Here is a 25,068-nt window from a genome sequence, read left to right as displayed (position 1 = left end):
GTGTTGCGGCATACTGGCCTGAGTTATGTTGCTATGCCTTCCCAGCCCTATATGGGGATCTGCCTGCGAAGCCTCCAAAGTTCCGACTTTGGGAAAACGACGAGACGAGAGGACATGGAGGTGATCAAAGCCTTGTGGAGCGGTTCGGTCTATTGTGGCATTCGACTGCTGGTCCTGGTGATCCCTAGCGTATCTACGAATAGTCACCTTTGCCCCCTGGATAAAAGCAACTTTTCCTTCGACTGTCGTGTAACCTAGATTTGGTGTTCAAGCGTTGGCAGAAGCTGAATGGCTGCAGCACCGCTATCCTCAGTTGAACAGCCGGCTCCTGAAACGACAACCACATGTTCTGAGTGGTCCCGGGGGCAGGATATGTGAGATCGACTAGGCGAGTCCCTCGACCAACGTGACTCCGAGCACACCCATCTCAGACCAACCTGGGCATGCTGGTGGCGGTGTTCATCGCAGTATGTCAACACCAAGAAGCCCAGCGGTGGATGGATAACTTTTGACAGGATTGATACCAACTCCTACGAAATTCGACGCAAAGAAAGCGAAGTACACCGGTGCCGAACAAGCAGCGAATGGTACAAGGGGCCGAATCCACACCGCTGGGGACATGACACGAACCGAGTGCTTGTGCCGTTAAGCCTGTGGAAGAACAATATGAGTTGGAGTGGTCAGTGGATTGCAGAGACTTTGCGCCTCTACTATGCATTGCTGACAGAGACATTGGAAGAGGACGACTCCACTAGGCAGCAATCCGAGAAAGGGTTGAGACGGAGATGAAGAGACGTAAGAGATGAGAGCTGTGGATATGGCCCGTGAACCGCCGGTCTTTCCGAGTGTCAGTTTCGACAAATCATAACAACATCGTCTGCATGAAGCACGTCAAGACGTGAGTCTCGACGTCGCGAGTCTCAACGTCGCCACACACGTAATGCAGGTGGCTTCGGGGCACCGATGGCGTGGAGTTTCGGTCTGCAGAGGGCATCCAAACGCCACAAAGGTGACGCATCAAGATGGACGACAATTTCGAGGCTTGTCCGGGCAGGCTCAGCCCGCTAGATGAAAATTGTCGTCGGCCGGCATCTGGGATATGACTCGTGTACGGGGCAGAACCGAAGGATCCGCCACCACAGCCGAATAGTAAGTGTTGGTGCAGGTGTACGGAAGCTCAAGCATAGCTCTGTGGATTCGTGTTGCCGAATAACAAATACCGAGATGCTAGACTTGACAATATCCATTCTATCCATACCGCGTAGTAGACCGTTCAAGCCGACATGGAATAACTTTTGCCTAGGCAGAAGCATGAGCAAGTTCTTTCGTGTCCTCCACAAAGTCTCGAGTCATTATTCCTCGGAATACCTCGGTCACGCCTCGCCGTGGTCTTCTAATCGGAATCTCGAGGCCGATGAATAACGGAGCTGCGGGGCTGGGGTGAGGCTCAGGATGAAGGCCGAAAAATCCGGTCGTGGCGTCCGTGGTACACGGGAGGATATATGTTCTTCGGAAACATCAGGACTACGGAATCATAGACGGAACTGCCAAATTATTTGAGGCCGCAGGAGACCGCAGGACTCCGGAAAGCAGCCCGCAGGCGCGACTCCTTGACAGACTTGTGCGAGGTCCATCATTTAAGTGTCGGAGTGGGCTTGCAGAATCAGGCCATGGTGGTGTGATTTTGGGGGAACAAAGTAAGCCCGCCAAGGGAAAACTCGGACGGGACATTTCGGGACCCAAGGAGACCCTACAAAGACCGGGGAATTGGATTCTGCGGTGTCCGTGGGCGTCAGGGACCTGCCAGAACCTTGCCAGAGCCATTAAGATGCCTGGTACTAGCGATCGCGGATGAGCAGCAATGACAGGGTACTTGTCCAGGGTTGTCCAGGGTTGTCCAACGGGAACCAACGGGCCCAACGTTGTGGAAAGGGAGTCTCTACTGCGGGAGCTTGGGGAGTTGACCGAAGGCCAAAAAGGCGTTCTGGCAATATTGGCCGAACCGCGAGAGCTTCGCTCAAGGGCCTGGGGCGCCTTCTAAAGTAGAAGCGGCATGGGTAAAGGTAGTGAGCAGCGACCAGCGAGGCAAAGAAGGGTCCAACGGGATGATCTATCACATGCCAACATGCTTTCCCAAGCAGAGAGATATGGCAGATGTCAGCAAATGCCATGTTGGGATAATGCGAATGCGTGCGGGTTCGAATGAATGCTGACATCCACCAAATGCCCAGTTGGGATAGTGTGAATGTGGGTTCGGTTGAGTGCCCAGGACTTCCAGAACCCAGATCCTCATAGTTGTGAAGACAGATCCGACTCGCCACACCTTCAAACCCCAATGGAAGTTTGGCGCTGAGGGTTCGGAGCTGGCCGCCTCACATGAATCCATGTACTGCACCATGGATCTTCATGGTGAAAAGCCGGAGTCTCTTTCCGACGATGACGCCACTCAACATCCAAAAGAGTGGAATAAGCTTATTGGTGTCAACGCGCATGACACTGAAATTGGATGGGATACCCAGGCATGAAACAGCTTCAATCATTGTATTCTTGCTCAAGTGTTCCATCTGAAGCGAGGGAGATCGACGTGCTAGGGCTGCAGCGCCGTGGGTGCGTATGTAGCTGGGTGTGGGGAGGGCACATGGGAACCAGTGGGTAGAATTAGGCATGGCTCCGCTAATCAGTTCATATTTTTGGAAGGTAGCCAATCAAATTACGGATATTGTTCCGTACCCCGGCTTCTCAGGTCATTTTTGCAGGCGGGCTTGGACCATCAGGCCACTCAACGGGCGGGTCTGGACCCTTCGGACCCTCCAAAGTACCTAGCGAGGAGCAAAAGTCAGGTCATCTTCTTCTTTCTGACACAGCACAAACAACAGTTTTGGTCCATAATTCATTGACCCTATGTCAATGCAGTCATTTGTGATGCTCGCTGACTGGGTCATATCGCGTTTGGTTGCGTGTGGATAATTTGCCTGAGTTGCTGGGTTGGCAGGGCATTAATTTTCCCGTTAAAGGCGTCAAAATACTTTTGGCATGTCATCCAGAGTTCCCACACTGCATTAAAGTAGTACCTGTAGATCCGCCCCAACCAGCCAGCCAGCTTCGACCTCGAGAAGTGAAAGCACAAAAAACACTTCGACACATTTCACAACGTCCCTGCCCGTCACAAGCGTACCGCATTGGCGCCGTTGTCTTACCCAAAATATTGGACCCTAGATTGCAAATTGAGATCCCCAACGAGCCGCGGGCATTCTCGTTACTGCGGTGTTACGGCAGAGTCAGGCCATTTCTCCCACCGCCGCGTCTACATCGGGCGGCCTCGGCCTCGATTCATCGGAACGTCTTCCTACGGCTGGCGAAGTCCAAACCCACTTTCTAATCAACGCCCCGTAGCCTATTGAGTTTCTTCGCAATACCACCCCTGTCTTGCTTGTCAAGCCTGTGATCTCAAAAGACATCTTATATCATTGGCCCCTCTGCTCGTCACCAACGTTTCCCTTCCTCAGCAACCAAAGCAACGCACATCTATCAAGACAACGATACAGTAACCCACGGGTTCCAACAAACAACACGCACAAGCCAACACCATACGCACGCAACTCGCCATCAACACAACTCGTCTTGACCCAATCGTCGACAGTATCCAGCACGCCACATTAGATCCGGCATATCGACGGGACTATTAGCACACCTTTGCCACTCTCACGCTTGGTTTTTCAGTGGAACTCGGAATCTCAGGATTTCTGCCAACCCAACAACTTGCCAAGCACAGCGTATGCAAGTCGTGGCCTAGCCCACTTCGGTCCATACCCACACACCAGTACGTACCCATTCCAACATTCATATAGTCAGTCGTAAGACGCAACAAAGAAAAAAAAGAAGCTGAGTGTTGTCATCCAGAATCACTCAAGCATTATATCTTCTACAACAATTCCCTTCGTCATGGACGGGGATGTACTGCAGAGCATCGAACTCTTCCCGGCCGCCAACAGCAAGGTATGATTGACGAACGCTGCATTGGCAGAACCTACACCACCCCAGTGGGTGACAAAACGGGATGCACAATCCAACGACCTCGATAAACACTCGTACTTGGGCAAGTCATTCCACCAGGCACACAGAAGGGACCAACACCATGTGGATTCTTTCCATATCGACCCTCCTAGTGGGATAGTGGGATAGCAAGCTCAAAGACATGTCTGGAAAGGTCGTTCAGGAGGGGCATTCCGCACTTCACACGTGGTCCACCTGTCATCCTAGTCGTACTCGGCTTACTGACTCGCCTTCAAGGCCTTCGATTCCATCATCGACAGCTCCTCGAATTGTCTTCCTCAGCTGTCCTCTATTTCCTTCTGGGACAACTTTGACAACCGCGTCGAGGCCAGTGTCGCCAGCGCCCCGACAGTAAGAGCAACCCAAGCCCATAAAGCCGCCTCGCCCACCGGATCTGCCCAGGTCAAGGAGTCTTGCCTCGGATCACCCAAGCCGGTCAAGGTGACCAAGGTACCATCCAAGAGGCAACGTACCCCTGAGAGGAAAAGGGCACGAACCAGCCAGGACACCTCGGCCCTCGACTGTTCCGACTACTGGCTTCGCTTCGACAGTGACGACGACAGTGTCGAGAGACTGGGCGACTTTGACCGAAGAGACTCAACGACATCCTCACGCCGGTAGGTGTGCGCCAGCACTCCCCTAGCCCGCCAAGTCAGGCTTGAACCAACCGCTGAACACCCCCATTGCAGGCCCTCGGGATTGATCCAACCCCGCCCGAGACTACGGCGTGTCGGGACATCCGACAGCAACAGCTTCAAGCTGGCGTTCCCCTCACCAGTCGAGGACTTTATTGACGACAGTGCCCTCGACCACGCTCTGTCCGACGGTGATGATTTCATGGCTTTCGACGACAGCCTCATGAAGAGGGACCCGACGCAGCCCCGTGACGTGGCCCCCGAGAGACTCTACTCCACCCCCCTTAGCTGGGAAGCCCCACAGCCCGGCGTTCACATGGACTCTTACTTGAACCTGAACCCCACCTTCAACGACCCTGAGCGACAACGGCTGCTGGCCATTGCTCTGGGCACCGGCATGGCACCCACGGCCACAAACACCCCCGGGTCTCGCCCCAGCACATCCACCGAATTCACCTTTGAGATGCACCACAGCCCGGCTAGCAGTGATAGCACGAGCAACGACTTTGAGCCCAGACGAAAGACGCCACCTAAGTCTTCACGCCCTAGTCAAGCATCATTCGCTACAGAGACCAAGGAGAAGCCCAAGACGAAGAACAGCGAGCGGGCAGCCCACAACGACATTGAGCGCAAATACCGCACAAACTTGAAGGACAGAATTTCCGATCTGCGCGAGGCCGTACCCTCGCTACGATCAATCCCTGAGGACTCGCACGACGATGGTGACTCCCCAGTCATGGCATCTCGAGCCCCAAAAGTGAGCAAGGTGAGTCACACTGACTTTACCCCTATTTTTACTCGGAACCACAGCTAACCATGCATCTCAGGGCACCGTTCTCACAAAAGCTACCGAGTACATCCGACAGCTCGAACGACGAAATCGCAACATGTCACAAAAGAACGAGGAATTGACACGACGGCTACAAGCGTTTGAGCAGCTGCTTGCTGCTGCAAGTCCAAGTCCGAGCTGGCAGCCTCAGGGTTACGGCGCTCCCGTCTTTAACCCGAGGGCATATCCCTCATGATCTTCGAGTATTTACATAACGATTCAGCAAACTCCACTCCGATGAGCGCAACAATGCACTTTTCGACGAAAATGGCGGGTACGAATGGGCAAGGGCGGCTGGGCCCATTGGCGCTGGGGAATGACTTTTTGTTTCCACCAGGGGTGTGCGTCTCGCTACTAATCGACGGGCTAGAGACGATTCGCCTCAGCCGAATGGCCAGCTATTCTGATGGCATGGGGGCGCATGGGAGTACGAAAAAAAAGAGACGAGCATTCGGGTCTAGAATATAGAACCCTGGCTGCATTTGCATCTTGCATGCCACGGCGTTGGCACACACAAGATGTGGTACGATGGTTGCAGGGCCCTAGGGTGGGGGACCTGCGGGTATGAACAGCACCCATGAGATCCATATCAATGAGGGGACACACATAATAAGTAGACGACTGCATAGATAGCAGGCTGCATACACCTGAGACATATACCCCTTCAGCGTTTATGGCTGTCAAAACACACCCATCATTACTATGATTTTCTATAACTTTTGATTGTCTTGGCTTGCCGATGTGATACATTCGTTTACCAGTTCCAGATGCTTATGCTTTTGTCGTCCACTTACGGTTAACTCTCACGCGTACCGTGTCGCATATAAAGCGCTTACAGAAAAGAGGGGATCTTGAAACACTCTAGACCATGTGACAAATCCTGGATGCAGTTCTTCAAAGTTCATTGGAGACTGCCGTGTAAGTCTTCTTCGAATGTCTCAAACCGGGCTTGGGCTTTGAGCGTAAACCATTTCCAGGCCCCGAGTCTTATTACAGCCAGGCTCGAAACATTCCTAAACCCTAACCAGACACTTGAATTGCCTTCCCCCTTATTGTACCATGCCACCGCCCATGCCACGGAGCCAAAAAGACGTATGTTGCTGCCACTACCAACCAGGAACAATCCATATTAGTAATCGACCCATGGCCCCTTTTAAAATTGGAGTCAAGGAACAACTCCCAAGTCTAGAAAGGGCAAGGCGAAGCCAAACAATATTGTGACATACTAAAAGGAGCCCCCGAACAACCTGCCGAGAGAGACAAGAGATCCACGACATTAGTCATGATACGGAAGCACGGAGAGAGAGAGCATATTTTAGATGGTAAGCTAATATGCTATGCTGGAATACACACATGCTCAAAACATCTTACTCGCATTAGCCTCGTATTCTCGGGTATTAGGCACCTATCTAGTCGGTGGGGACATGATAAAACGAAGGTCCCAGGGGTAGGTAGGTGGAGGTCTCTCGACGTGCTGGACCCTCGTCCTTTCAACGGCCGGGGAGACAGGCAGACAGACTGGGAGCGGGAGGTGCCATCCGAATATTGACGGGAGCTGGACTAATGCGGGTTAATGACTCATGAGGGATGGTTGACTTGTTTGTATGGAGTGGTGACTGGCGGTATAGAAACAATGGAAAGCGATGTAGTGCTTGCAGCGGGTATGCTCGAATATAGGACGGGCCGGTGGGGTGGTCAGCTGTAAAGTTGATGTAGAATACGTGTTGGCGTTGCGTTTGTTTCTGCTGAGAGGGATAATTAAGCTGGCTTTCGAGGTGGACGTGATGACTTGAGTTAGCGAAGAATCAAGTGAGTTAGTTGTTGGTTGTCCGTCAACAGAGATCAACTCAAAGAGAAGACAGCATGGGCCGGTAGATGGAAATTTCGGTGATGGTGATGAATATGATGAAGATAATGAAGTGACATTGCAGATGCATGTCAAGATGCTATCCATTTCATCGTGGATACTGATGGAATCGTGGCGGTGTCATAGAGGAGTGTGTAAGCGAGATGCAGAGGAGAGGGGCTCTTTGGGAACATACAATAGAACGATAAGGGTGCTGCTGTTTACACGCCGATGAACATGTTGGTCACATCCCCAGCTGCGTGGGTAAGGAAGCTTGTTTTGCATGCTTGAGCCGATATCGTCACAAGCGCATGGCGAATCGATTTGTGTCTGGACTGCAGATTGAAGATGTCGGTGTTCGGGTGGACTTTGCCTTCTGGGAATGTCGGTAGGATGTTGGATGCCAATGTGGTGAGATGGATGACTTCTGTCGAGGAGCCAGGGAGCCAGGGAGCAAGGGCCGGTTGGTAGGGCATTGCTTGAACGATGATGGACATTTTCATGTCATAAGCTTGGAAAGAAGGAGTCATTGTTGTCAGAGCCCGGACAACTGCACGAGAGTGTCATAAAGCTATTTACTACCATGACTTGACCAGAGTTGCTGCGTTCTAGTAGTCAATTCCATCGTCTACGGGTTGTACACCGCTGGTACATCATATTATAATCCATGGTTAGAGTCAAGTATTCCAAGCAAGTAGAAGAGAGCAAAGGCCAAGTAATAAGGGGCCGTGAGAAGTGTCCCCTTAACCATGTTCATAACGAACAATGTCAAGTCGATTAGGTCACACACACAGCATGAGAAAATCGGCGCAATCGACATCAAACTCATAACAAGTGCAGTCCAGAGTGGATCAGCTGAAGATTGCCGCGATATTTTCGACCGCTATATGTGAATGTTCTTTTACTCCCTATGCACCGGGTTTCATCGTCCAAGTTGAGCCAACCTGAGAAGCCCAGTGCATGAGCTGTGACGAATGGTCACTAGACTAAATCTGAGTCTTACCTACGTTGACGCAACTACCACGGTGAGGTAGAGGTGGATGTTTCTGATGGGTGCCTGATGTGATAACATAGATTGAACCGAAGGCACTCCAGTGGAAGAAAATACATAAGCGGCATACCCAGGGTGGATTGATTTGAGATAGCCTAACAGTACAGTATTGTAAATAAACACAACTTAGTTATTTCACCTGGGCGCGTCATGTATCTTTCAATCTCTTGATGTTTACCTGAGTATGTAATATCATTCTCGGCGTTGGGAAACTTGGTGAGATTGGGGGCAAGACGATGTCCAAGATGCGATAAGAAGTACGCCGAACGTCAGTAAAGGACTCCTTGTTTATTGATAACCCAACGGCCACGTATGTTGGCCTGGAAGTCGCTTTCCCGGAGCCAGGACAAGGAGGCACCGCTCTGCTTGAACTATATGGGCTAATTAGCGAGCGCCGCCTTACAAGTTCTGGAATGAACTGATTGTCCTAGACCATACCTACTCCTAGGCGTATACACTCATGTATTTCAAAGGGAAGCGATGGAATGCTTCCGTGAGTGACGTTCTGCATTATCAAGTCGTAGTTACGATACCCGTTTCTCTGCCGTTGGCATAACCCTGACATGTACCAGGACGGCTCGCCTTTATTGTGAGGCAGCGTACTATTATTCGACAGGTGACAGGGAATATGAGATGCCACAGGTTATAATGAATTGATTCTATTTACAACATCCCGTGGAGCTACTGGTTCGACAAGCCACCGACGACGAATAGCTCGGTATATTACTCTCTCTGAGCTTTGACGTCGCCATATTTTAATCCACATCTACCTGATAGCTATGCCAATGCCAGTGCTGATGCTGTACAGCTCTCATATGCCACATCGAGTCACAACTTCCCGTGGCTTTTAACACACGTCCGCCCGTTCTCAGTCCCTCAAGGCTTCGATGTCAACAACCTCCTTCACAGCTTCGGTCGTCAAAGTAAACGGATTATCATCACCCACGGCAATACTATCCTCAATGCGAACACCCAGCCCTCTGAAGTGCTTTGGAAACCTCTCATCATCGGGCACGTAAATCCCCGGCTCGACCGTAACACAATGGCCCTCCCGCAGCGTGATCCCCCGCGAGTAACCTGGCACATCATGCACGTCGAGTCCGATGTAGTGTCCCACGTGATGCGGGAAAAGCAGATCCATAGCATTGCCACCGACCTCGAAGCCGAGTCTCTGCAGCTGGTCCCGGAGCGTGGTTTCGGTGATGCTGTGGAGCTTGTCGAGGGTGACGTTGGCACTCGCACGGCAGAGCGACACACTGGAGCGTTGCGCTTTAAGCACCGCTTCGTAGAGGTCCCTTTGCGCTGGGGAGAACTTGCCACTTGCTGGCCAGGTTCGCGTGATATCCGTGATGTACGTGCCGTATTCGCCGCCTGCATCGACTAATATCAACTCGTCGTCCCGTAGCGAGCCATTATTCAGCGTGTAATGAATGAGCGACGCTTTCGGCCCGCCCGCAATGACTGGGATATAAGCCGGCCCGTCGAGTCCGGCCTGGTGGTACTCGTAGTCCAGGAAAGCAGCGATATCCTTTTCGTACTTCCAGCCCCGACGCATAGCGTTGGTTAATGCGCGGCCCGAAGCCTGGCCAGCTTTGCGCATACACGCTATCTCAGCCGGCGATTTAAGGGCCCGGATGGTATTCAGAACTGGTCTGAGGGGCGCTATGCTGATGCCTGGCGCGACTTGCCTCAGCATGTTGCCGATCTTAGTCGGCACACCGTACTTGGACAACTCGCCGTCCGTGTAGATCTTGCTCACGCCCTTTAAAGCTTCGACCAAGCCTTGTTCAACCCGCGCGAAGTCCAATGCCTCGTCTGCATTCCACACATCCCGCGCGGCATCGATGCCGCTCCACGGGCCATGCCATTGCTCGGCTTTGGGGTCCTTCGGCCGGCACCATAGGTAAAATGTGAAGTCGCCTTCTTCGGGGCCCGTCTTGACCAACAGGGCTAGGGACTCGGGCTCACTGAAGCCCGTCAGGTAGAGGAAGCCTGTTTCCTGTCGGAAGGCGTGGAAGACGGCACCGGAGCGGTATTGGACGGAGGCGGAGGGAAGTAAAACGGCCGAATTTGGGGGCAGCGAGGAGAGGAGACGGGAACGGCGGTCGTGGTACTCTTGCGCCGTTATACCTGGGGTGAGTTCGCCGGCTTGGAGGAGGTGAGGGTGTGTTTCGTGAACAGGTTGACCGAAGAGGAGTTGTGATGCGGGAACGGACGAGTAGGAGCGGATCGAGGGGAGGGACGGCTGGGTCCGGGCTACAGCGGGCGATGGACATCGATATAAAGTTGACGTTGGAGGCTGTGGTCGTGCGGATCTGGGGCAGGGAGACGGGAGGCTTGAAGCTTGTCGTTTCACCTGTTGCTCGAGCGGCCGCCATGAGGGCAACTTTCGGGGTTTCATTCTGTTTGCTGGCTGCGCGTTCTCTGGCTTTCACAAAGGTATTGTGCGCATTGCTCGACGAATTTGAGTGTGTTTACAGATTGCTATTGTACAGACATTGCGGAGAGAGTAGAGCTCAAAGACTCAACCGAGTATATCGAGTATATGGAGTTGCATCAGTCCCAACTGACCCCCAATGCATCATACGAAGACAACGAACTTCACCAAAATCTCCGAGGCCGACATGCCGCTTTGGGCAAAAGCGTGATTACATAGCCGTTGCTGTGCTGTTGGCTGTGGAACCAGTTCGGTGGGGTGTATCCAGCTCTGGCTGCTAGCTGGTCTGTGCTGCATTATTATTGTTGATTCGTTTAATTGTTAGTGCAGTTTCGTCTGGCCAAGGAGCGAAGAGCTCTGGCAATTTTGTAGCCTTTTTTGCTGCTGCTCCCACCACCAAACCAAGCACAGCATCGTCAGACTGTTTTTGCCAGTCGCCCACTCTTCTTCACGTCCCAGTCGTGGCTGTTTCTCGTGTCTTTCGAGCCATTAAGCCTCTCGACCTTGTCAACCTGCTCCCGCAACGCCCCAATGCCCTTCTAAATCCTAATACCTACCCGTGTTGTGTCCGCCCAATAGCAGCGTGTTGTGTCACGTCGTCGCGTGCCAGCCAGAGTTCGTACCTGCACCCCGACGAGCCCACCCCACCGCAGATAAACTTCTCGACTCACAAACCACCACAACCACGACCGTCCAGTTTGGAAGTCGCCATTGGTTGCTCACAACCTCAACTCGGAGCCCAACATTTTTTATCTCGACTTCAGAGTTTCTTGTTGACGGAACTCTGTCGTCGAGTCTCTGCTGACGCTGAAGCTTGGCCTTTGCGTCCCTCGGTAACACGACCCATAACCCGGAAATTCTCCTGGAAGTCTCTGTTACCCACCGGCAGAGTTGGACAACTGTTGGTCTCGACGCTCGCAGTCTGAGAACCAACGTCGAGTTCGGCTCAAGGCAGACCCGAGCGCACCCAGGCCCACTGGATTCCTCAACCCCGCATACCATGGTAAGATAGGACATATATATGGCAGCAGTATCTCTATCTCCGACGCCCATCCTCCTCTCGACCATGTCTGGTACCACTAGACGAATCCCTCTCTCCTCCAACCAGAATGTCGCCAATTCTCCCCTGCGCGGCTCGGCAGCAGCCAATGCCGCAGCTAAGCAGAAACGGTCTTATGCAAATCTCCAGCGAGAAGAACCCTATGGCCAGCCTCCTCCGGCCAAGAAGCAGATCCTCGAGAGCGGGATCCCACGCGCCGTCTCCACGAAATCACCTGTCCAGCACCAAGTGACCAAAAGCCAAGTGACGCTCCAGACCCGCCGCAATGCTAGCAGCTACGAGGTCAAGCTGGCGAGGGAACGGTCGGGATACCAACAGCAACACCAGCAGGCCGTATCAAACACTGGGACCAAGTACACCGAAAAGGACCTGGAGCAGATCCGGGAGTGGAAGAACCACCACAAGGCCCGCTTCCCAAAGATGGTCTTCTACTTTGAGACCATTCCCACCGAGACTCGTGCCAAGTTGGCAAAGCAGATCGCCTCGCTTGGAGCTGTCAGTCCACGTCTTCCGCCCCCCTGTTCGGGATGTATGAACTAACATGCATGCCATGGTACAGCGCGAAGAAAAGTTCTTTTCGAACCAGATCACCCACATCGTCACCACCCGGTCCATCCCTCCCGAAAGAGCCGCCCGTCCGCGCCACGAAGACACTAATGGGGAAAACGATGGCCAGGAGCAGGAGCAAGTCAAAACCATCAACCCTTCGCTGCTGAACCGCTTGTCCGACAAGCCAGTAAAGAGGCAGCTATTTCCGCCGTCATCGACAACCAAGGTCCCATCACGGAGTCCTCTGACCCAGATTACGCAGATCCCCACGGCGCAACCCAAACGGAACATGGACGTGCTTCACCGCGCCAGGGACATGGGCAAGAAGATTTGGTCGCTGGACAAGCTGCAAAGGATGTTGTCAATGCTACTGGAGCAGGACCTTCACATCAGCGCTGCGATTGCCTACGGCTCAAAGCGGGGGGCCGATCATGCAAATTTGGCCAACACAAAAGCGGAGGAATCCAACCTTCTGCAGCTCTTGCAGCACGAACGTGTCAATGGGCCTTCCGACCGGGACCACACGGTGGCTACACAAGAGATGGTCTACTTCAAAGGCCCGTACATCTACGTGTATGACTTTGAGGAGAAACAGAAGCCCATCATGGTCAGGGAATACAACAAGGTTGTAGATAAGGCGGACGGAGAGTGGCCGCAGTTTCGAAGCGCTGCTTTGGGTCGGTGCCCCTTCGTGGAGGACTACGATAGGGAGGTGATCAAGGCGAAGCCCAAACCGAAGCTGCAAGCCGTGAAGCCTGCTGTCGAGGCCAAACCCGTCGTGCAGCAGCCGGCCGAGGCACCGATGTCGAGACCGGCCACTACTAAGCGATCGCTGAGCGAGATGGAGAGTGCTCACAATCGAGGTTCTAGCGTAGCCTCGACCGAGTTTATTGCCCCGAAGCCTGTAGTTGGGAAGACGTTCGAATTCGGACGGCCGAATGCATTTACCAGCCGCGCTGCCTCCGGGAAGCTGTTTGGGGGTGAGCCCGTCGCGTCTGGTGTTCAGCCGTCGAATGTGACCTCGGCTATCCGATCGCAGATGATTTCGTCCACGGCGGCCACACCAGGCGCCATTGGTATTTTGAGCAAAGAGGTTCATGGCCTTCAGCGCAAGGTTCTCCAGCGAAACAGCTCTCATGACCTCAGCTCTCGCCGGGCTGGAAGTGCGGAAACTAGCTTCCGTGACGATGGCTCGGTCAAGCGCTCTCTCACATTGGGACGCACATCGAGTCGTAAGCTTGGGTTGATTGACGAGACGGGGGCGACAAATGAAGAAGCGGGCGATGCCCCTGTGCAAGTCCAGGAAGAGAAGCGCTCCGTGGAGAAAAAGAAGAAACGCGACCTCAAGCCGGGCTATTGCGAGAACTGCCAGGATAAGTTCGCCGATTTCGAAGAGGTTAGTCTCGCGTCATGAGATTTCGTAAAGTGATATATGTTGACGAAGCTCCCTTAGCACATCGAATCCAAGAAGCACCGCAGGTTTGCTGATAACCTGGCCAACTGGGCCGACTTGGATGATCTCTTGTCCCAACTTGAACGCGTGCCCAAGTCCAATTATTACTCTACTTGGGCCCCCTCTCTGCCTGAACTCGGTGCCTACTGAGCGTCCCAGCTCGCAGAGCCACTAAGGAACCCCACAGCTGGGACACTTTCGCTGTTCGTTCGACTCTGCTCTTGCTACCCCAGATCCGAATGCGGAATCTCGAAGCCCAACCGACCTCACCGACGACACCGTACATATCACATCACCCCATCGACTGGAATTCCTTCTTTTGCTTTCCATGTTCACTGCATGGCGGGTGCGATGATACCCCTTTTTATTTCTACATTTTTCTTCCCTGCCTCCGCCCGGAACCGTTATTGCGACAAGCTCGAAACGCATTGAAAATAATCAGGGACTCTCGAGTTCAGCACAGCACATTTACACTGCATGGCATGGCGTGGCGTTATCTTGTTTGTTAATATTCAGAATTCTCTTGAAAGCATATGGCGGCGAACGTGGTTTTGAGGCTTTATCATCTTTCGTTTCGTACATCCCACTAACTTTGTGGCATGGCGGTTGGTTGGTTGGTCGGTCGGTATTTGCATGGTCAGCAAGGTGGAAGAATTCCAGCTCGCGGTTTCACTAGCTCTTGGCTGTCGGTCTAAATGGTATGGCATGGTACGGCGATGCTTGGGAAGCACGAATATGACAACTGGGCGAAGGGGGCAGTCGGCATGTATATGCTCATTAGGTTGAACATGTATAGTGTTGTATTTTACGCGCGAAGGAAATGAACATGATGAAAATACAAATACTTCCGCATCTTGAATTTGGTTTACTTAAGCTATGACGGTCCCTTGAGCTGAGTGATATCAGGTCCTTCCACTGGTGACCGAAGATGCTGTCGAGTACCTGTTGGCACCACACAACGTTTTCGTCGCACAGGTAAGACCACCCTGTCAACACTGAGATCTTCCATCTGCAGTCAACTAATCACATTTTTCCAGATTCTCTCCTAGTGTAGTAACTGCTAAGCCATCACGTTCCCATTCCTCGAGGTTCCGACTTCGTGTTGGGGTCGCTGTAGATCGTGTATACCAATTCTGTGGCCTTGATGGTAACTTGAGAGGCGAAAGAATTTCTTGGGAGCAAAGATAAGAATCTAATTTGGTCTTGAGTCAGTAATTGAGTGCAGCGACGTGGAGTATATGACATGCCGTAGGTGAGTACGTTTGATGAGGACTGGATCTCATCTGATTCCTAAGGAGTGAAGGCGTGTTTCTTCACTCGGCAAAGAAGGATGCGAGCAGTGCGGTCTGGCGGTAAGTGCTCAACTGGACTGACAGAGAGCTGCATGCTACATTTATTTTGTGTATAAGGCTGACGTAAGAATGGCCAGCAGTTTCAGAACTATCCAGTGGTTAGGAGTACGGCTGTAAGATGGGAAGAGGGAAGATGCGACTTACTTAACGAGTGAACGAGTACAGATGAAACATAAAATACCGAAGGAGAGCACTATGCGATACATGCCGTTCGATACGTTTCATGCGACGTGAAGTGTCGGCGGATGCCATGCGAAGGAAAATACTGAGCGACACACGAACCTCGATGCGTATCGCATGTTTTGGAGTGTCGTTGAATGCCATGACGTGAGGGAGTTCTTGCTGGGGTATCCCAAAGGGGGTGAAAGGGCAACCACGACTTGGCTACAGATTGTCAAGATTAGACATCCTCCTCGTCATCGTCAGGACTCGCGCCCGACGAGTAGGCGGGACCAGCACCATAAAGGTAATCCTCATCGCTTGCACGTCTCGTCTCTTCGACAGGCGGAGTTCCAACCGTAGCGTTCAACATCTCTGCCGTTCTAGGGTCTGCCTCCGAAGAGCGTGGGTGCGACGTAATGTTGTCCGCGGAACCACCCTCCCCATTCTCCGATTTCTCGCCAGGGACTTCCCTAGAGAATCGTTCAGGGACTTCCTCAGCGGGCTTCTCGGCGATCTCTTCGCGCGTGACGGGCGCATTGGGTGGGTTGGATCTGGACGCGACACCGAATGCTCCAATATGCGCGCTGGGCCTGTTGGCGTAGGCTTGCTCGAAGGCTCGCTCGAAGACGTTGATCTCCTTGTCAAGTGTCATTGGGCTGGGGACGGGAAGTCTGGCGTCGTCGACGGCAGTCAGCGATACGCGCAGATTGCTGGGCTGCGACGATCTTGGCTGCGTGGGTCTAGGCTTCTTGGGGCTTGACATGGGCTGCGTCAGCTGGATGATACGAGGCGAGACAGGGACAGGTTGGGGGGCGTTGGGGTTGGGGTTGGGGTTGGGGTTGGCACCGTTGCCGCCTGGGGCAGGCTGGTTGGTGGGATAGGACATGGTAATGGATGAGGTTCTGGCGGTAGTTGGAGATGCCAGTGAGGGTCGAAACGGAGTCAAACGAAGAATAAATCGAGGTTATGGACCATAGATTGGATTATTCTTCAAGCCTGACAGACGCTTTTGAGAGAGAAGTATCTCTTTAGATGGAGTGGATTGTGGTGGTGAACTGCTGATGACAAGGGTTACATTCGTGGGTCGTGTGGCTGCGTGTTATGAGTGAATTGAGCTTGCGGTGATGAACCAGAAAGTTCAAAGGAGTTGTTCGTGGGTCGCGTTGTTGCGTGAGATGTAGGTGGACGGAGATTGTGATTGCAGTTGCAGGCCTCGTTGCTGCGAGGTGTAGATGGACTGTGCTAGTGTACGGGAGAAGACGAGGGTTGCTGGCGGCATTGCTTTGAGGTGTACGTGAATTGTGGTGATCATTATAAAATAGAACTGGGCGTTTTCATGGGTTATGCTACCATAAGGTGAAGGAGTGTAACAAGAGAAGCCCAACAAGTGCTTCACGACGACATTGTATCCTTTCAGCTGATGTAGGCTGCTCTAGTACCTTGGTACTACAACCACCCAGGGATGCTGCCATTTCCACACTACATCTGTCCAGCTGATATCCACTAGATATTCACGATGTGTTTGGCCAGTGGGCTACTACTTTCCGTGGTTTGTGCAACCATTAGGTCACCAAATTCGGGTGTTGTTGCAATATGATCCATAATATTAAAGCCGCGGATGCCACACCGGTAGGGCTTGTGCCATTCATGGCTATACACCCAAATATTTGAACCTTCTCCTCCACATTTCTCCCTGGTTATCAGGACGGCATCGTCAAGTTCCTTCCATGGAACTGGATCATCCATGCCGTGCATTGGTTTGCAGTTACAGACATACCACATAACATCGCCGTGGGATTCCCCATGGGATTCCCCATGGGCCAGCTCAGTTGATCCAAAACTCCTTGTCTAGAAGTATGTAGATTCACCTTGAATTGAGGTTTTAGCTTAGCATCATGCTACTATGGAGCAGCCTCGAACAGGTGTGGTCAATAATCTCTATTTTCAAACGAAAGTGGGTGCCTGTCGACTGTACAATACACCGCGGTCTTCCCAAGCAATCATCTTTTCTTTGCATACAGGGCATGTTTGGAATGGAGTTGATTCCCATGAAATCCTGCTTCGGCTCTCGGAATGACAGATTGGTGTTGAATTCAACTTAGATAGTAGCCGTCTGGTTTTATGCTAGGGGAGACCCTTGTGCCGCGATGGTGGCCAGCATAGGAAAGACAATGAAAATTGTGAAGCACATGTCAATATATGGGGGAAAGTGTTCTGTGAATCTGGCCATGTTGATATATGCTGAGTGGGGGAAGGAAACCAGGGGAGAACTGGGTGGGATGCCACTACTTGTAGGTATGGATGATCCCACTCTTCACTTTTACGAAAGCACCTTGATCTCCGGAAGGAATAAACATTCCCAACCTCCCTAGGATTGGAAAAATACAACCCGGATTCTATATCGTAGAATTTGTGTTACCAGGGGTTAGCCATACTCTTCCTGTCTTGTCAAGGACTAGCCTACTGGATCTCAACTTCATCTGTTGGGACAACAGTCTCTTCGGGTTACAGTCGCCATATGACCCTGGCAGAACTACATATAAGCTTTCCTACATTACATAATTATTCCTTACTTGCTGGGTTCTCTTTAATATTATCTGAAATGGGCAACATCGTAATAGTTCTGCTTGCAAAGGAGCGCCACTTTACAAGGGCTCCTTGGTTGCATGTCTGTTTTTGTTGCCCTAGACATTTGCACTTGAAGTTTGCTGCACTTTTTTCTAATATTCCAGAGTATAAATTAGCTATTCTTAGTCTAACCAGCGTGGCACATCTACCATGCAACAAGGCTGGCTTGAACGTTGCTCAAGTGCTTATACTTCGTCGCTCGGCTTAGTGCATAAATACCCACTTTGTGAGCATGGTGCGCTCTAAAAGCAGCTTAACCCTTGTAGACAGCTTTGCTGCGGCATTGTGATATGCAACGATTGAGCTGAGAGCATCCAGATCATTGAAGCCATTGAACCAGCACGCGATTAGCTATAACAGAGACACCGCAGACACATAAACAACGTAATGGCGAGCAAGAATAGGCCATTGGCAAGATTGATCGCCTCAGCTTGTCGTACGAACCACTTGAGTCAAGCACGCAAGTTTTCGACAAGTCAGACGCGATGCCTCCACACGACTCCATGTCTTCGCACCGACGGCGTGTTTCGCCTCTTGACCGATAGCAGAACGCCCATGCCATGGATCGATGCTTGGAGGCTTCAGCAGGAGGGCCAGGGAACGGCATCGTCAGAAGCCCAGCCACAGGAGCGGGACCTGAGTCCCAAGAAAATGAGCGATAGCTACCACCGCGTCGTCCTGCCGTTGGGCCAAGATCCATGGTTATCCGACACCTATATCAATGCGTCTGGTCATATACGGTACTGTCCCTTGAGTTAAAGCTGTGTCTACTCTTCGAATGCACCCTCTGATATCTATACTCACAGACTGGGGACCGTGTTCATGGACTTAGATGCGCTGTCGGGCATTATCGTGTACAAGCATACGGGCCCCGGAGTCACGACCGTCACGGCAGCATTGGATCGTATCACTATAGCCCATCCCCTTACAGAGATCTGCGATCTTGAATACAGTGGACAGGTTACATATGCATCTGGACGAAGCAGCGTGGAGATCACCTGCAAGGTCGCAAGAGCAAGGCCAGAGGGCGAACCAAGCAAGCCTGATGACGTCTTGCTGACCTGCACCTTCACCATGGTTGCTCTCGATTCGGAGACCAAAAGGCCCACCAAAATCCCAGCACTTATATGCGAGACACCCGAGGAAGAGAAGATCTACAAAGCAGGAGAAGCCAAGTCGCTTGCAAAGAAGGAAATGCTCAAGACGTCTCTCCTAGAAACGGAGCCAAACGACCCAGAATCATCGCTCATCCACAAGATCTGGCTTCGACAAGTTCACTATCATAACCCAAACAACGATCTCCGTCAACCGGAGAATGTGGTGCCTATGGCCAAGACGAAACTCGCCACGGCGTCCATCATGCAGCCACAATATCGCAACAGGCATCAAACCATGATATTTGGAGGCTTCCACTTGAAGCAAACGTTTGAACTGGCCTTCTGTTGCGCTGCGAGTTTTGCCCATGCGCGACCAAGCTTCATTAGCGCCGACCCGTGCACCTTCCGCAATCCCGTCCCGGTAGGAAGTGTTCTCTACCTGACGGCAACAGTGGCGTACACCGACCCACCACTGTTGGAGGAGGATGGCAGTGAGCCACAACAGAAAGACGCCGAGAAGCCTGTGACCCGTGTGCATGTTCGTGTCGACTCGAAGGTGAGAGATGTGGAGCACGGCAATGCGAAGTCAACTGGACAGTTCAACTACACATTCTCTGTGCCCCGGGATGTCAAAGTACTGCCCCATACGTATCAAGAGTACATGATGTACATCGATGCGAGAAGGAGAGTCAAGTTGGGAGATACCCAACAAAGCCAAGACCAGTCAGGGTCTCAGAAGGAGCGGCTGCAACTTGGTAGAGAGGCGAATTTGACTGAGTGAGGGACAAGTGACATAGCCCAGCAAGCTCAGCAGGACCTTTTGACTTAGACCATGGGAGGCAGTGAAGAGCAAGCAGGGGAAACGAGCAGCTCAGGCGACATTCGGATGACATGGAGCTGAAGAAATACATGGCGTTAGTCAGGGTCAAATTTGGTGAATTGCGTCGGATTCCGAGTATTTGGGGCGGCTGTATTGGTACTGGGAAGACGCGTAGGGAAGAGCTACTCAATCGGCCCCGGGGGGGGGGGGGGGGGGGTTCCTAAATACACTAGTGCGTGCCTGGGTGCATTGTACCCCTCTATACCTGAGGCCACACTTGCCCACAAATTGTTCATTGTTCATATTTACGAAGTCGCCTACGAATTGCTTCGTGCAAGTGACAGCAGATGATTTTGACGTGGCCAAAGGCCGCTCTGAATTGAACCGTTTAGTTGCACATCAACCTGTTCAAGTTTATTGCTCATGCAAGAAATGAAGTTTTGACTGCAGCCACAAGGGACTCCCCACATGGCCGCTGACCCTTGCTTCGCTTGCCAAATCGCTGCCTTCAATCCCCATCAACCCCAAACTCGACGCAAGCATCGTGTTCCTAAATCATCGTCTTCGACGCGCTATACTTCTGAAAACGAGGTGCATGAGCGCAGTCTCTCATAACCGTACTAACCGGCAAATCTACTGTTCTTGCAGTCAAAATGGAGCATGCAGACGTCCCCGAGCGATCTTCAGCTTCGCCGTCGCCTCCACCATCCCCTATCCTCGACCGTCCCGCATCACCAGAGCTACCCTTGACCATGACAGCCTCGGCCGTTCTCACAGGCCTGCCGCATGACGCAAGCTCTGCTCTTGCCAGCGCTGGCGAATTCGACCAAGCAAAGGTCGTCGTCCGCTTCAAGGCCGTCGGTTCTGCGCCCCAGCTTCAGAGCGCCGTTCGCAAGATCAGTGCGGCTCAGAAATTCGAGGCTGTCGTGGTATTCCTGCGCAAGGCATTGCGAGTTCCTGCCAATGAGGGCCTGTTTCTCTACGTAAATAGTGCATTCGCCCCTGCACTGGATGAAGTCGTGGGGAACCTGCACCGGGTACGTCATGGTCATGTTGAATTCACATCATAAGCGGTCGGTCTACTTGCTGATAATTGATCACAGTGCTTTAAGGATTCTAATGATCAGTTGATCGTGGCGTATTCTATCACACCTGCGTTTGGCTAAAACACAACCTCTATCTCGTCTCTCATCAAAGACATGTAGCAATGGTATCCCACAACGCCCCATAATGTTAATGCTAAATCATTCATGTCAACCGATCGTCATACTACGCATAGAAGGAAACAAGTGCTTATTCTGAACCGAAGGGCGACTGCCTTGCACTTGTCTTCTCCGCGACAGCAGCGGCGAACGCATGGGCCGCGTCTTGGGAAATCGGGTATGTGTGCTCGGGTGCTGGGTATTGGCGAGCCTTCACCTCTTGCCGATACGACTTGATGGCATGGAAGTTGTCCCCCCATACGTTGCCGTATTGCTTGACAAATTTGGGAAGGAACCGGCCAGGAGGGAAGTTGCCAGTCATGTCGGTTTGAACCAAAACCTGACCAGAACAACCGTTGCCTGCACCTATACCAATGGTGGGGATGGATAACTCCTTAGTTATGAGGCTGGCGACTTCCGCTGGAACGGCTTCCACGACAACGGCGAAGCTCCCGGCCTCTTGTATGGCAAGAGCATCCTCAAGGACTCTCATGGCGCTGTCCGATGTCTTGCCCTGAACTCGGAATCCACCAAGAGCATTTTGACGTTGGGGAGTAAGGCCGATGTGCGCCAGAACGGGTATGCCAGCACGGGTGATCTTCTCGATGGTGGCGGCCATTTCTTTGCCACCTTCGAGTTTGACGCCTTGGACCCGCCCTTCCTTGACAAACCTGATGGCCGTCTCGAGTGCCTGCATTGGTGAGATCTCGTAAGACCCCATGGGCAGGTCACCAACCTGTGTGCGTCAGCACTTGTTCGTTCCATGGTCGGATTCGCTCTTACGGTGAAGGCTGCCGTGGTTGCACGTGCAACAGACTTGCAGTGCAGCAACATCTCCTCGACAAGAACCTCGCTCGTATCTTCCATCCCGAGGGCCACCATGGCGAGGCTGTCGCCGACAAGCACAATATCCATACCGGCCACATCCGCGACATGTGCACTGGGGAAATCATGCGCGGTGAGCACGGCGATGGGCTCATTCTTCTTGTACATGGACCGAAGCGTGCCCAGCGTCACCTTTTTCCTCGATGTGCCTGAAGGGCTGCCCATGGGTGAGTGTGAGCTCCATCGTTGTTGCGACAACGAAGACAGTAAGGGCTTAGCAGCAGCGCTCAGGGGCGCGATCACCCGCGTGCCCCGATAAAACGATGAGGCGCATGGCTTGAATAGGGGCAATGACATTAGAGGCAATAATTGTCAAAGCAAATGCGAGAAATTTGAGAGGTGGGATCAAACTGAAATAGTAGTAGTCGCTCGAGAGTTGCAAGAGGGAAAATTTGCATTGCGGTCAAAATTGGGGCGACTGGCGTTTTTATTATTTGGTCGTGATGGGTTTTGCCGCGTACAATTGAGTCTCACCGGATTTTTTTGGTGTTTTTGTCAGAATGGCAGGTACGTACCCCGTTTTGCCGCCCCTGACCGGATTCTAGCCATGACTTGGGGCAAAAAGAGACTTCCCGACTGGATGGGAGCCGAGGTAAGTCGGTCAAACAAGTTTTCAGCGCCGACAGTTTGGTTCGTGACGCCGCGCTTGAACTTATCAGAGCGGCTGACATCATCTTTTGGGTTGATGCTTGATATCTTAATTGACTCGTTGAAATTGGGTCCTACCGCTATGCAGCTAGGGACGTGTCCCTTATTTGTAATTAAAGAAAGATAACCAACTTGCCTGCATGCGTATAGACTTAACCAATTGATTAATGCCAGAAAGATTCCAAAAAGATGGTTAAATCGATTACCTACCAAATTTGGTGGTTGATATCTTTGCACTAGCCGCGAATCGAACGCGGGGCCCATCGATGGCAACGATGGATTTTACCACTAAACCACTAGTGCTTAAGCTGTTGCTTGATGTTCAGATGATCTAGTCTGTTTTAATTGCTGTATATAATCCCAACTGAGAGTGCTTTCTAGTGCTTTCCCGTTCCTGCCGCTGGGGTAATAGCTAGGTCGGCCACGACTTAGACTGGGAATGGGACAGCTTCTGTTTGCTGGAAACTGGGATTTTACAAGTCGGCTAACATGATTTTAGCTTGCGACATTCCGCAGCATCAGTGTAAGGGGAACCGAACCCCCTTACTAATAGACAACCTTAGGTCATCAGGTGAATGGGATCATCTATATGATTCAGTTGTAGATCTTGAGGTTGGTTTCACATCTTTAGAATGGTGATCAAGAACAATTGGTCTGTTCAAGTGGAGGACGAAAATATCTACACAATAGTGATAATCAACTCGAATCTTCAAGGAGATTTCTTTCGATAATAGTAGAAGTCATGATAGAATCGGCGTCTTGCTCCATTGGCTTGAGCTAGTGTCAATGCGCTGTACCAATGGCAGAAGTTTGAGATACCACTGAACACTGAAAGAGCCCCAGACACCACACACAACAAGAGAATCTCGAGCGGCATAAAGCCTAGAGAGTCGTGAACACCGGTATCAAAGTTAGGCGGAGCAGATTCAGCAAGGTTTAGGACAAGCTGAACTCGCGAAGGCTTGTCATACTCTAGAAAAGGGTCGCCAGGTTGAAGTTGCTCAAGTTGTCGCCCAAGAAGCGCTGGGGACCATCCTGGACAAGGAGCGCAATGCTCTGGAGCTGGGACGCTTAAGGTACAACCGGGGTCACAACGAATAGTCGTATATTGACGAAGGGATATGTAGCGGCTTCGATTAGAAGAAGAGCTTGTCTTTCGAGAAGTCAACCAGATGTGGATTCCGGGCTGCTGCCCAAGTCGGAATCAAGGCACGAATCAGATCTTTAATTAGAACAATGTTTCGTAAATGTGCCACGATTTGAAGTTCGGGCGGTTGTGAAGGCTTAAAATTATGAAAAGTGGTGGTATACAAACTGGTTGTGTCTAAGAGAGACTTATGGAACACTGTCGGAGCATTGCTGTATCCAAGTTTGATCTCGCCATAAAAAAATCCATCATACTTAACTATTAATGATGCTGTATTTTGTCAGCTCGTCGTGAGTAATTGTATAAAAGTTAATTAACCACACATCCCTCAGCTAAATATGAAGTCTTCTTACTAGAAACTAAGCTAAGGGCTAATTATTGGTATTTATTATCTAGGCAGCTATCTAATATACGTAAAATAATATATATATTGACGACGGGCAGTGAAACCACCCGCAGGTTCAAGGTGTGATGATGATGGCAACGGACAACAAGATCCTCAACAAGACCTTACTATCCGGGAGGTGGAAAGAAAATAACAAGATCAAGAGCTCTTTGCCCTGATCGGAACGACAAGTACCTCAACAGGTACTAACAACTGGGGAAGAAAAGGAACCTCAACAGGCCCTTGAACAATCACCTCAACAGGCACAATCAGATCTATAGGGGAACAAAAAGTACCTCAACAGGTACGCCAGACATTGAATGCCTGTCCAAGTAAAGAGAAATTGGTTCAGATTACTGTGGAAAAGGCTGCTTGGTTTCTATCTTTTTCTCAAGAGAGTGACTACGTACATAAGGTCTTAAATACCCCTCAAGAACGCGCTTACATAATTCGTCTGAATCCGGAAAAAACGAAAACGAGCATCCAAAAACCCTAACCCCACGTCAATATATAGATTTAATTATTTAAATAGGGGTGTTTTTATATGTACATTGATTTCTTGACATTTTGGGGTTGACTCTTACAAAAGGGGGTCAATGCGGTTTGACTGGCTATAGAGAGCTTCCTTGCTCCTGATAGAAGACAATAAATTCAGCAAAAGAATTCAGTCTCTAGCTTGGTCCTTATGGAATTTAATGCATCAAACCAGCCTCTTTGTCTTTGAATCAACCCTATCTTATAGGTCTTTCGCGGCCTTGTTCTAGGACTTAGTATAAGCAATAACAAGGCATGTAATTGAAAGTATCTCTGATTACCCCCAAGTCCTAAG

General features: G+C 51.4%; 7 protein-coding genes and 1 non-coding gene across 8 annotated transcripts; 4 read left to right on the top strand and 4 right to left on the bottom strand.

Annotated features, from left to right (window-relative positions):
* Positions 1 to 3,942: 3,942 nt before the first annotated feature.
* Positions 3,943 to 5,713, top strand: BCR38DRAFT_487351 (uncharacterized protein; the record flags this gene model as incomplete). Its single annotated transcript, XM_040864147.1, has 4 exons — positions 3,943 to 3,996; positions 4,291 to 4,670; positions 4,743 to 5,454; positions 5,516 to 5,713. The coding sequence occupies 4 exons, from the start codon at positions 3,943 to 3,945 to the stop codon at positions 5,711 to 5,713; spliced, it is 1,344 nt and encodes a 447-aa protein (XP_040713680.1).
* Positions 5,714 to 9,025: 3,312 nt separating this feature from the next.
* BCR38DRAFT_440612 (peptidase M24, structural domain-containing protein) lies at positions 9,026 to 11,156 on the bottom strand. The gene has a single exon (XM_040860721.1). It carries the CDS (start codon positions 10,813 to 10,815, stop codon positions 9,283 to 9,285), a length of 1,533 nt encoding a protein of 510 aa, XP_040713679.1. The 5' UTR covers positions 10,816 to 11,156; the 3' UTR covers positions 9,026 to 9,282.
* A 452-nt stretch (positions 11,157 to 11,608) lies between these two features.
* BCR38DRAFT_37141 (Dfp1/Him1, central region-domain-containing protein) lies at positions 11,609 to 14,074 on the top strand. The gene is made up of 3 exons (XM_040857290.1): positions 11,609 to 12,406; positions 12,471 to 13,856; positions 13,914 to 14,074. Exons 1-3 carry the CDS (start codon positions 11,873 to 11,875, stop codon positions 14,061 to 14,063), a joined length of 2,070 nt encoding a protein of 689 aa, XP_040713678.1. The 5' UTR covers positions 11,609 to 11,872; the 3' UTR covers positions 14,064 to 14,074.
* Positions 14,075 to 15,665: 1,591 nt separating this feature from the next.
* Positions 15,666 to 16,313, bottom strand: BCR38DRAFT_487348 (uncharacterized protein; the record flags this gene model as incomplete). Its single annotated transcript, XM_040864146.1, has 1 exon — positions 15,666 to 16,313. One exon carries the CDS (start codon positions 16,311 to 16,313, stop codon positions 15,666 to 15,668), a length of 648 nt encoding a protein of 215 aa, XP_040713677.1.
* Positions 16,314 to 18,359: 2,046 nt separating this feature from the next.
* BCR38DRAFT_467504 (HotDog domain-containing protein) lies at positions 18,360 to 20,168 on the top strand. Its single transcript, XM_040862751.1, has 2 exons — positions 18,360 to 18,795; positions 18,862 to 20,168. The coding sequence occupies exons 1-2, from the start codon at positions 18,443 to 18,445 to the stop codon at positions 19,931 to 19,933; spliced, it is 1,425 nt and encodes a 474-aa protein (XP_040713676.1). The 5' UTR covers positions 18,360 to 18,442; the 3' UTR covers positions 19,934 to 20,168.
* Positions 20,169 to 20,534: 366 nt separating this feature from the next.
* BCR38DRAFT_37120 (ubiquitin-like autophagy protein Apg12-domain-containing protein) lies at positions 20,535 to 21,233 on the top strand. Its single transcript, XM_040857285.1, has 2 exons — positions 20,535 to 21,009; positions 21,076 to 21,233. The coding sequence occupies exons 1-2, from the start codon at positions 20,626 to 20,628 to the stop codon at positions 21,136 to 21,138; spliced, it is 447 nt and encodes a 148-aa protein (XP_040713675.1). The 5' UTR covers positions 20,535 to 20,625; the 3' UTR covers positions 21,139 to 21,233.
* Positions 21,234 to 21,265: 32 nt separating this feature from the next.
* On the bottom strand, positions 21,266 to 22,356 carry BCR38DRAFT_347705 (3-methyl-2-oxobutanoate hydroxymethyltransferase; the record flags this gene model as incomplete). The annotated part of the gene is made up of 2 exons (XM_040856365.1): positions 21,266 to 21,910; positions 21,958 to 22,356. 2 exons carry the CDS (start codon positions 22,354 to 22,356, stop codon positions 21,266 to 21,268), a joined length of 1,044 nt encoding a protein of 347 aa, XP_040713674.1.
* Positions 22,357 to 22,939: 583 nt separating this feature from the next.
* Positions 22,940 to 23,010, bottom strand: BCR38DRAFT_t235. The gene has a single exon. It is a non-coding gene; the product is annotated as a tRNA-Gly (tRNA).
* Positions 23,011 to 25,068: the final 2,058 nt, after the last annotated feature.

This window comes from Pseudomassariella vexata, assembly GCF_002105095.1.
Source record: "Pseudomassariella vexata strain CBS 129021 chromosome Unknown BCR38scaffold_10, whole genome shotgun sequence".
NCBI lineage: Eukaryota > Fungi > Ascomycota > Sordariomycetes > Amphisphaeriales > Pseudomassariaceae > Pseudomassariella > Pseudomassariella vexata.
This window is presented reverse-complemented; position numbering and strand designations above follow the sequence as displayed.

Excerpts from the sequence above, each read along its gene's own strand:
- BCR38DRAFT_440612 (XM_040860721.1), bottom strand. The coding sequence starts at position 10,815 with ATGAAACCCCGAAAGTTGCCCTCATGGCGGCCGCTCGAGCAACAGGTG.
- BCR38DRAFT_37141 (XM_040857290.1), top strand. The coding sequence starts at position 11,873 with ATGGCAGCAGTATCTCTATCTCCGACGCCCATCCTCCTCTCGACCATG. Across the intron at positions 12,407-12,470 it reads AGATCGCCTCGCTTGGAGCT|CGCGAAGAAAAGTTCTTTTC; the intron begins GTCAGTCCACGT and ends GCCATGGTACAG. Across the intron at positions 13,857-13,913 it reads AGTTCGCCGATTTCGAAGAG|CACATCGAATCCAAGAAGCA; the intron begins GTTAGTCTCGCG and ends AAGCTCCCTTAG.
- BCR38DRAFT_467504 (XM_040862751.1), top strand. The coding sequence starts at position 18,443 with ATGGCGAGCAAGAATAGGCCATTGGCAAGATTGATCGCCTCAGCTTGT. Across the intron at positions 18,796-18,861 it reads AATGCGTCTGGTCATATACG|ACTGGGGACCGTGTTCATGG; the intron begins GTACTGTCCCTT and ends CTATACTCACAG.
- BCR38DRAFT_37120 (XM_040857285.1), top strand. The coding sequence starts at position 20,626 with ATGGAGCATGCAGACGTCCCCGAGCGATCTTCAGCTTCGCCGTCGCCT. Across the intron at positions 21,010-21,075 it reads TCGTGGGGAACCTGCACCGG|TGCTTTAAGGATTCTAATGA; the intron begins GTACGTCATGGT and ends AATTGATCACAG.